General features: G+C 44.5%; 2 protein-coding genes across 4 annotated transcripts in view; both read right to left on the bottom strand.

Annotated features, from left to right (window-relative positions):
- srebf2 (sterol regulatory element binding transcription factor 2) overlaps positions 1–4,790 on the bottom strand; it is a 15,922-nt gene extending 11,132 nt beyond the window's left edge. Inside the window, exons 1-2 of one of the 3 annotated variants that reach the window (XM_081716761.1) lie at positions 4,495–4,790; positions 870–1,138 (exon numbers count right to left, since the gene is read on the bottom strand). In XM_081716761.1, the coding sequence (XP_081572887.1) occupies positions 870–1,136 (267 nt within the window). In that variant the 5' untranslated portion in view covers positions 1,137–1,138; positions 4,495–4,790. The remainder of the gene's footprint in view (positions 1–869; positions 1,139–4,494) is intronic. The other 2 variants (XM_026996366.3, XM_026996365.3) reach the window with 2 other exon arrangements.
- A 735-nt stretch (positions 4,791–5,525) lies between these two features.
- Positions 5,526–9,090, bottom strand: LOC113568179 (uncharacterized). Its single transcript, XM_026996368.3, has 2 exons — positions 8,912–9,090; positions 5,526–8,281 (listed from the first exon to the last, which is right to left on the bottom strand). Exons 1-2 carry the CDS (start codon positions 8,931–8,933, stop codon positions 6,351–6,353), a joined length of 1,953 nt encoding a protein of 650 aa, XP_026852169.3. The 5' UTR covers positions 8,934–9,090; the 3' UTR covers positions 5,526–6,350.
- Between the last annotated feature and the right edge of the window lie 2,282 nt (positions 9,091–11,372).

The following is an 11,372-nucleotide window of genomic DNA, read 5'->3' as shown; positions in this document are numbered from 1 at the left end:
TCAACTCAACACACTCAACACAGTCAACTCAACACACTCAGTCAGCTCAACACACTCAACACACTCAGTCAACTCAACACAGTCAACTCAACACACTCAACACACTCAGTCAACTCAACACACTCAACACACTCAGTCAACTCAACACACTCAACACTCAGTCAACTCAACACACTCAGTCAGTTCAACACACTCCTCAACACACTCAGTCAGGCTCAACACAATCAGTCAACTCAACACACTCAGTCAGTTCAACACACTCAACACTCAGTCAACTCAACACACTCAACACTCAGTCAACTCAACACACTCAACACAGTCAGTTCAATACACTTCTCAACACAATCAGTCAGCTCAACACAATCCTCAATACACCCAGTCAGCTCAACACACTCCTCAACAGCCAGCTCAGCACACTCCTCAACACACTCAGTAAGCTCAACATACTCAGTCAGCTCAACACACTCCTGAACACACTCTGTCAGCTCAACATAATCCTCAACACGCTCAGTCAGTTCAACACAATCCTCAACACACTCAGTAAGCTCAACATACTCAGTCAGCTCAACACACTCCTCAACAGCCAGCTCAGCACAATCCTCAACAGCCAGCTCAGCACACTCCTCAACACACTCAATCAGCTCAACACACTCCTCAACTCAGTCAGCTCAACATACTCAGTCAACTCAACACATTCCTCAATGCACTCAGTCATCTGAACACACTCCTTTACATGCTCAGTCAGCTCAACACACTACTCAACATGTGCAGTCAGCTCAACACTCTCCTCAACACACACAAGTCAGTTCAACACACTCCTCAACACGCTCAGTCAGCTCAAAACACTCCTGTAAGCCTTGTGTGTGTACCTGTAGGCGGGGTTGGAGCAGGTGTGGTGTGCGGAGCTGCTGGCTTGCTGCGATGGTCTGAATGGGTGTGTTTGGCGGGGTTAGGGCCAAAGTGGGCGTGGCTACGGCAGGCGTCAGGGCCACAGAGCTCAGTTGGTGCGCAGCGGTGGGGGCCGGCTGGGCAGTGGAGCGTACAGGGCCTCCTACCCCAGACTGCAGGGATCCACATCCCATCTGCTCCTCAAACAGGTCGGGAAAGTCAGGCTGGTTACTAACAAACTGCAGCATTTCTGTAAGAGAGGGACAGGGGGGAATGACTGATAGAGTTTTCTTATTGTTTGCAATGTTGAACCAGACCAAAAACTCTAAAAATTGGTTTAATAATTGGAAAGATGACAACAGAAAAGCCTTTAATACTTTAATCCACTGCTGAATCCAGGGTAAGGTCAGTTTATTAAAGATGACAATCTAAAATTACAGTAACATTTTATTCCAATTCCAGTTCAAATTCTAAACAAATGGACACTTCTATATACACACACACACACACACACACACACACACATATATATATACAATCATAGACACTCACTCACTCACTCACTCACTCACTCACACTGTTTTTGTATCGGAATAGTTGCTGAAGTCAAACTTCACACACATATATGCACTCCTTTTGCACTCTTGCACATCATTCCTACTTGCTACTAGAGTACTGTACTCTGAATTGTTCTGGCTGCTACCAAAGACTGCTAAGTTCAGTATAGCGTGTCACTCACTCCTATGCACAACCCATTTTACGTATTCCCAATACTGTGTACTGGTAAAAATAAATGCACTGTCTGTTCTTTGTGTATTGGTCCTGTCTTGTATTTATTTATTGTATGACATTATTGCACTGTATTGCATTATTTGCAGTCGTGTACATTGTTGTTTGTTGCACTTGTTTTATTTTGGATCCATGGTCCTGAAGGAACATTGTTTCGTTTTGCTGTGTACTTGTATATAGCTGAAATGACAATAAAGCAAAGCCCTTTTGAGCTTTTGATTAATTCTGAATTAATGATACATTATTAACAACACACAGAAAAGTGTTTGTATTCATGTAAAACACACACACAGTGTAGTGGTTGGTACAGTGCTCTATGATATATAAATAGTCCTAACCCCTTATTCACCTACCTCTGTAACATGCTGGATAAGAGTGCCTAACAAACGTGTAAACTATTAATCACTGCGCTGGCACTGGTTGTGTTTGACAGGAAGGCCTGGAGTTAGGAGGTCTGGCAGTGTTTACACACACCAACAGTGTGGTAACTACTGTACCACACATCCTGTCTCCAAATCTCTCTACTGCAGGGTCACATTCACACTTAACCAATATGACCCTTATTACAGCTCCATCTGGACAGAGATTATTAACCACAATCAGATTTCAACACAGTAAAGTCATGTGACTCCTTTTAGCTGAACACAGTAAAGTCATGTGACTATTAGCTGCCCCACTGGAAAAATCCATAACCATCCAACAACCACACGGCTATTTCTGCATCAAAACACATGCACAGCTATGCATGAAGACGCACACGCATGCACACACGCGCACACACACAGTTACATAGCTCTTACTCATTCTCTTTTGGAGCAGCACTGAGAAACAGCAGTGACACCCACAGGTGTGTTATTACAGCCTGCCAGCTCTTAGCAGTAAATTCCTTCTAACCCTAACCTTAACCATAACCCTTAACCCTAACCTTAACCACTAACCTTAACCCCTAACCCTAACCTTAACCCCTAACCTTAACCCCTAACCATAACCCGCTTTTCCACTGGTTTGAGATCAGACCCGCGTTTCCACTATAATTCCGTATGTGGATGTGGGCGTTCCCTTGAAGAGCATCATATAAACCACATCACAACTAAAGAGGTTGTGTCTTCCACGGACCACCGATGATTTGTTCCTGCTGTAGTTGCTGTAGTCACAGTTTCAATGTTTCCAGGCTAATGAGATTCTGCCACCAGAATGGCACCAGTTTATGACACTGTGGATCAAACTGTGTGCTGTCTTAAAGAGATGCATCCAGCCGATTACACGCCGGTCACACTTACACTAGCTCACCGCACAGGGGTGTCAGAGGCACAAACACAGCGAGTGCATTGGGCCTGTATGTTCACATCAATATTAAGGGGCCTTGAACTGCCTGGTGCACTTGTTTTCAATTGGAAAGGTTACATTATTGCTCTTTATTTTATTTGGAGGTTTGTGGAAAGGAAAGTTTTGTCCTAAAACCTAGCGCACATTTTTATGTTGAAATGTAAGATGTTCCCATTAAAAGAAAAGTTGAACAAAAATGTTTCTGTATGCTGTTATTTATAATTCAGAAAACTGCAATCTGTGAATCTCCAGTATGTAATCAACTCTGAGCAGCATTTAAAATACTGATTTCAGTAACACTCATTACTGCATACGTGCCGAATTCATTTCCATTAGACATACACAGAATTATTAAAGCAGACCTGACCTATTACATTCTAATACACCTTTAATGTGTATTAGCATGTAATTAGCCTTTAATTAACCAGTAGTTTGTCCTTAATGGCTAGTGATAAGAGAATGAAGTTAAGAAGCTAGTTTTTCATAGTTCTGACATTTTCTACATTAGTGACATGCTAAGATCCAGAACTGTAGGGTTGTTTCTCTCTCTGTTGTTCTGTTAGCGCAGATCCCAGGAGGGAATGTTCCAGACGCTCATGAGAAAGCAATCGCAATCACGAGCGAGTCTGAAGATCTCTCTCTCTCGCTCTTTCTCACCTGTAGCTCTCTGTGCATACCTTCAGTGTGTGTATGTGTGTGTGTTTCAACCTGTAGCTCTCTGTACATACCTTCAGTATGTGTGTGTGTTTTTCCACCTGTAGCTCTCGGTGCATACCTACAGTGTGTGTTTTTTCACCTGCCACTATTAGTACTATCACTATTAATATTGTTAACCCTATTACTATTAACACTATTAGTATGACTACAAACACAATTACTACTGTTACTAACACTATTAGTATCACTACCAACACTATTACTACTGGTACTAACACTATTACTACTGTTACTAACACTTCATCTCACTATTAACACTATTACTACTGTTAGTAACACCATTAGTATCACTACCAACACTATTACTACTGTTACTAACACTACTGGTATCACTACTAACACTATTACTACTGTTACTAACACTTTATCTCACTATTAACACTATTACTACCGTTACTAACACTTTTAGTCTCACTACTAACACTATTACAACTGTTACTAACACTACTGGTATCACTACTAACACTATTACTACTGTTACTAACACTTCATCTCACTATTAACACTATTACTACCGTTACTAACACTTTTAGTCTCACTACTAACACTATTACAACTGTTAGTAACACTATTAGTCTCACTAACACTCTTACTACTGTTACTAACACTACTGGTATCACTACTAACACTATTACTGATGTATCCTATCCTTGCTCTATTGGGTGAGCTTAGCTACTACTATCCAGCACTGCGCACGCCGGAAGTAGGCCAAACCCGTACGTGTCCTCGAGCTATTACTTCGGTTTATGCGTAAACCGGACAAACGCTCCTCACCGAACCGCCGGTAGCGCGTGGGTCCGTCGCGGGCTTACCGTCGATGTCCCCCAGGGTGAACTCGTCCCCCAGCTCCGATAACGTTGGATCCATAGTGGATAAGTAGTCTCCCGAGTCCATTCTCGCCGTCCCGCTCGTCCCGGTTTGCCCCGGGGGAAGTACCGGGCTATCAGCGGTGTTCTCGGACTGTCTTAAAATTAGAAACCGTTCAAAACACTGCGAGGGCGAAGACACGCGCCGCGCCGCCTCGCCGACGGGAGCGCGAGCCACTACACCAAGCCATCTTGTTTTCCAGAACTGACGTCATTTACAAACAGCGCCTGCCTGCTCCGCTGGCGCATGATTGGCTCATCTTTGATTGGCTCAATCCTGATTGGCTAAGCCATGTTAGTTGCTGTCGTAAGACCAGGAGACATTGACCAATCACACCGCTTACCACACCATGGTCTGATAGTACGTCGATGGGCAGAGGCGCCTTACTACTTTTAATAAAACCCGCCCTTCAAAATCCGTCCCGCCCACACAGTTCATGGTTAACGGCATTGCTAATGAATATGCAATAAGCGGCTAAGGAATAAGTGCGGGTCATTTACATATTCATGACTGTGCTGGTCGAGAGGAGGGCCGTCTCTGATTTGTTTTGTTAGTGTTAGATCGTCGCCACCGCCGACACCGCTACTGTAAACACTAAAAAGTAAACATTTGCCAAGTTTGGTAGCACATTTATTCAAAGACTCCAAAGAGCTGTAATAGTTTAAAAGGCTTAATAAGCGCCCTGTGTCTGATAGTTGACGTCTGTTATCCCCACGCCCTCGGTTGCCCACCTGTGCACCACTACCCGTTCCGGAGGGGCTTCGTTTGCTCAACATGCCAGCCTGGCTTATCTGTGATCAATATTAAATAACTGAAAAAAACAAAACAATAAAAAACGTGCATTAAAGTAAAAGCATATCACGTAACCAGAAGTCAAGCAATGTAAAGCAAATGATTATTTTGTTTATATTTAAAATTAAACTTCATAATTAGGCAAGTTAATGACTTTATATAAACTTTATTGTAACCAAGATGGTATTTAGCAGTTTTAAAATGCTTATATAGATGTGTTTGATTATGGAGTACAACAGAAATAATTTGATGAAAAAATGATGAATTTATTACTGTTTAAATGAATGTCCATTACATCATTTCAATGTTTCTGATTTACTGTGCTCAGTTGGGCAGGCTGCTGGTGTACGAGCTTCTGCCCCATCAGAAGGCACATCGTTAGGGCGTTTCTCACAAGCACCTATTTAGTACTTTCAGCTCCTACTTTACACTGCTGCTGAGAGCTGTAAAGCTGATTAAACATTTCCCTAATTCTGCTTTATAGCACCTGTATGAATTTATAGGAAAAAAAACTCAAAATAACTATTTCACACACCTCCAAGTCAAAGCCCTGTTTGGGTTCTTGGGTGTTTTGTTTTGATTCGCCGATTTAAAATGGCACTGCAGTTCAGGCTAGGACTAGGGTTAATCCATGTTCAGGAAACCAGCCAGGACCAGCATGTTGGGATACAGATGAAAATTAACCTAAACACCACAGTCAGTGTGAGTTCAGGCATGACCAACAAGGTTAAGTGCAAAAGTATGCAACCGCACCAAGTGCAAACTCAAGAGAAGATCTCTGCTTCTAGTAAAATACACAGTATCATCAATGTCAGTCTTTTCAGCTGTACTGATCAATTACATCTCAAATGAACAGCAATCACTGTAAAACTAAAGCATAAATGCTTATTACATTAGCAGTCTAAGTCAGTCTAATTTGATTTATTCCTAATTCTCAAACTCCAATCCAATCCTTGTAAATCAATGGTGAATCACGACTGGGAGCTGTTCCAGTGGATCTCGTAGGAGTTTTTTTCTGAGTAGCTGTTCTCTGTGCTGCTGCTGGTTGCTGAGCGAACCTTCTCCTTCACGACCTTGACCACGAGTTTCCCGGCCAGCGCGATCCCTACTGCTGCCTTGCCGATCTCCGCTACTGCCGTTAAAATCCGTGAGGTCGTTCCCACCGTGTCTAGAGCGCTTGTTAACCCACTTCCAGCTACGGCACTCTGACTGCTGCAGGCAGCTGCCCCTTCCACCACAGTGCCCCCTGCTGTCGGCACAGCACCTGCAACACTGCCCCCGGTGGCCACTTCCTGCAGCACGGTTTCTGCTGCAGCTTTAGTGATGCTGGCTGCCCCTGATGAAGTTTCAGCTCCAGTTAACGCAGCACCAACTGCCCCGCCCTCAAGTACAGCCCCCACGACTGCTCCTGCCCCCAACACCCCTCCCACTCCTGCAGCCATGCCCACAGCTGTAGCCCCCATCACCGCCACCTGCTCCAGGGCCTCCAGTGCAGCTGCCCCAGGTGATGCTGTTTCTGCCCCAGCCCAAGCCCCCATAGCCCCTCCCAGCGCCCCACCCGTGGCCGCCCCTACAGCTAAAGCTGTTTTTCCGGTCGTGGCGGCTACAATCACCCCAAGAGCTTTCCCCACCCCAGCGCTGCTGGCCACAGAAACCTCAGCCAGCTGGGCTGCCACCAGCCCCACTGACCCACCCATCACTGAGGCTCCTGCCGCCACAGCCAGAGGGGCAGCGGCTCCGAGAGCTGCCCCTACTGCCATGCCTGTAGCACTGGCAGCCACAAACACCTTCACCCTCTTTAGAACTTTCCTCGAGAGCGCCGCTTCTTTCCGGAACGGGAGCACTGAGGGGAGCAGGTGTGACCTACCTTCCCTGTTACTCCTCTTTCTCCCTCTCTCCCTCCCCTGCTCCCACCCTCCTTGCCCCCTCTCCTGCAGCAGACCTCGCCCCTCACACGTTCTGTCATCTTCCCCTTGCTCCTCCCTCCTCCTCTCCTCCTCTCCATCCTCATCCCGCCTCTCCTCCAGCTCTCTCCTCCCCAATCCTATGTCTCCCTTTCTCCACCCCTCCCCCAGGCCCATCCTCTTTCTCTTTGCTGATGTCACCCCTTCATCTGTGCTCTCCTCCTCCTTCTCCTCCTCCTCTTCCCCACATCTCTCCCCTCTCTCTCTCATCAGTCTCTTCTGCTCCTCTCGGATGGCAAGCTCCGCCTCCTGGTACATGGTGCTGGTGTAGCACCGCTCCCCGTTCTGTGCCACCATCTTCTCCACCTTTCTGAGCAGCGCCCTCACCTGCCCCCTGTTCCCCGGTTGCTTGTTGTTCAGAACGTGGTATCTACCCCTGCAGGTCTGGAGTAGAGCTCTGAGCTCCTCCGGAGCAGCCCCACCCAGAAACCCCTCAATCCCTCCTCCGCCCTCCTCCAGATCATCTCCACGGGTGAACAGTACCAGCGTGTGGCGCTGTAGAGCCTCCTCCCCGAATACACGCTGCATCTGTTGGGCGGCTCGCTGCTCGTCCTGTGTGTAACGGCCGAGTGGGACGACCAGCAGGAAGGCGTGTGGCCCGGGCGCGCTCAGCGTCACACACTTGGTGATTTCATCGTGTACGTCACCCGGCAACAACCGTGTGTCTCCAAACCCCGGCATGTCCACCACGACCACAGTCTTCCTCCTGCAGGAGTCTTCATCATACTCATCCTCAGGCAACTGCATGCTGCCCAGCTCACACACTTGTGTCACCGAGCTCGCTCTCAGCTCAGACAGGAAGTGACGTCGTCCCAGGATGGTGTTCCCTGAGGCACTCTTTCCTGAGCCAGTTCGACCAATGAGCACTAGTCTGAGCTCAGGGACGGCAGACGTACTTTCCTCCTCTAAGGTATCACTCCCCTCCTCAGTAGGCTTCTCTGAAAAATAACACATCATTGTTTGTTCAGTATTTTATTTAAACAACAAGTTAACACTAGTTACTCATTTGCAGTTTTAAATGAAGAAAATCACAATAACTATCACTCTAAACTTTTCAGTTTTATTATTTATAATATACATTGTTAATGCTGATCTTACAAAAAATTTCACTTGGCCAAAAGTAAATACATTTGAAATCAACTTTGTTAACTTATTTCCACAACAGTATAATTTGACCTGCCTATTACCAATCCGTCACTAGCTTCTTAAACTTTTGTTTGGTTTATAGTTATATACTCATGCCTGCACGTCCTATGTCTTCAGTCACAGATTTAACCAGAGAGACTTTACGACACACTGTCCCATACGCTCCTGGCTATAGCTTGTAGCCACATAGTTGTACATACACCCAAGAGCTCCACTACAGCCCCACTACAGCCAACAGCGAGGTACTGTAGCTCAACTCACTCCAAACATCACGGCGAGTTGGCGTTAGCTACGGTAGCTAACTAGCTAATGCGCCAACTTGCTAACTAGGATGGTTAACTCGGATTATTCTTTAGCACGACATTCTCAAATTACGATTTAACTATGCCTACATTAGCTCATGAATTAATGAATATTCATACCTAATCCGACAACGGTGGACATGATCCTTAATGCGAGGAGTGCAAACTTGTCCTCCGTTAGCCAACTTTAGCCTAGCCTAGCCCAACCTAGTCTAGCCCAGCCTAGCCTAGCCTAGCCTAACTAGCACACAGTGTCTGTCCCGTTTTCATCGGCAACAGAGTGTAAAGATCAAACGTCAACCCCTTGCGCGTCACATACTGGCTCCCTCTGCTGGTCGTTGGGTGTTAAATGTTAACGGGTTGGAGAGCTGTTACTGAAACCAGTGAATTACAATGGGGGAAAGTAGTGGAAACTCAAACGATAATTCAAATCGAAACACATTTTTAAAATTTAGGTGCATTTAATTATATACAAAAAGAATTTCCATGTGGCATGAATATTTGGTATTGTTATTTGGTAATTGTTTCTCAGTGTTGGAGAGTTGGATCCAGTCCAGGTTCCCCTGTCAATCTGGAACACTATTTAAAGATGAGTATAGTACAGTTATACTAAAACAAGGAGAAGTACTGTCACTTCACTGAGACTGCCCAGGTCCACTCTGTGCTGAGGGTGTTCTGACCCAGGCCCACTCTGTGTCTCAGGGTGTTCTGACCCAGGTCCACTCTGTGTCTGGGACTGTTTATGCCATGACACCCCCTCCAGCATTTCAAATTGCTTTTCGACACCATTAAAACATTTTGACTGGGTCAAAAGTCAGAGTTAAAAGGGTTCAGAGTTAAGAAGGTTAAGATTTCAGAGGGTACATTAATCCATGCTGTCTGCAATGCCCCCAGATACAAGGTTTTTGGGTCCACAAATGTAACATGGAAATCACCAGAAATGAATTTGAGTTTTGAGAAGACTTTCTTTAAAAAAAAAAGAAGAGAAGGTTGTTTTTCTGTACAATCCTGGGTCTGCTGAAGCCTACCCAGAATCCCCTGCTCTGTACACAGATTTTTAAGGATACAGAATCTCTATGATCCTTTATGTTTTATGTTATTGATATATCTAATTCAATGTTTAAACATCTTTTTCCTGTAAACACTCTTTAATAGGTCATTGGCATAACGGTGGGTGTACAGATGTTAATGAGGAAAAACAGGCGCACCTCTTACTGGGAATAGTTCACTGAATTGGGTAAGGTGATGATGGGAGGAGTATATGTCAAAGTGGGTGAGATACCAGGTGTACATCTCTAAAGGTTCACAATTCACTTTGTACTTCATAACACACGGTGACTCCACATTATTTATTTTGTATTCCTAAAGACCTGCGCTACTTTACACATGTTTTAGGGTGTATTGATAGAGTATACAATCTTATTTATTATTTATTATTTTTCTGTCATGGACCGCTAGACTGGGCCCTGTGTAACTGTGTTTACTGTGCAGTGTGTAGTACAATAAAAAAAAGTTGTAATAACCTTAAATCATAAAAAGGTTTCCACAAACTTTTCAAGAGCAGGCTTGTGATTGGTCGTTTGGACGGGCCTTGTCCTGTTTCAGAGTCATGTGTCACTAAGCGGAGAAGGACTGTACACCTTTCCAACAGACTGGGCAGTGCAGAAGAAACGCTGAGGAAGATAAGACCTGAGGTGCACTACAAATCACCGCAAACCTTCTGTTTGAAACCTCACCGAGTTTGACAGGATAAGCGGGCTGTTATTTAGTTACAGAGCTTTACTTTACTTTGCTAGATAACCGAAACTCTTTAGGATGGGACCATGGTATCAGCTATTCATGCGGATTAGGTAAACGTACGTGAAGACACACTACACCGTTCACAGTCCAGTGCTAAAGCTCTAACCTAAAGATCTAATCCTCTACCTGTAGAACAGCGAGCTGGAGCGTTGTGTGATCTCAACCAAGACAACTACAGTCTTAACTTATAACTCATTTCAGCATTTAAACGCAACCTTTGTCCTGTTGGCATTTTAATGAATAAAATATATAGTTTACAAATACATAAAACCAAATGCATAATTAATTGCTATATATTCTTTGTCAGTAAAAACACTCAATATTTGTTATTTTATTTTTTAAATATTAAAGATTCTTATAATGCCACCGTACGGCCCCTCCTCCCAAACGTCTGAGTGTATGTATGTCTGTGTTCGTCTCTATGGCCACGCCCTCCCTGTGTATCGTTAGTGTATGTGTATATAAGTCGTGTTTGTGAGTGTTGTCCATGTTTGAACCCGGTCAGGCTGCTAGGCACGCATTCGTTTTTGTTTTGTGTCACAATAAACGTTTCGTTGTGTTTGCACCCAGCTCTTCCTCCTCGCGTCACATACAAAAGTTGCAAACGTAATAAAATGGCACGTCTGGGCTAGTTAAGCATCAACAACTATATTTTAATTACATCTCAACTCTATCTTAACTACATCTTAACTACATCTTAACCATATCTTAACTTTATCTTAACTATATTTCAACTACATCTCAACTATATCTTCACTATATATTAACCATATCTTAACCA

The sequence above is a fragment of the Electrophorus electricus genome, chromosome 6, assembly GCF_041902795.1.
Source record: "Electrophorus electricus isolate QZ-2024a chromosome 6, ASM4190279v1, whole genome shotgun sequence".
Taxonomy (NCBI): Eukaryota; Metazoa; Chordata; class Actinopteri; order Gymnotiformes; family Gymnotidae; genus Electrophorus; species Electrophorus electricus.
The sequence above is the reverse complement of the archived record's forward strand: the minus strand, read 5'-3'. Positions and strand labels throughout refer to the sequence as shown.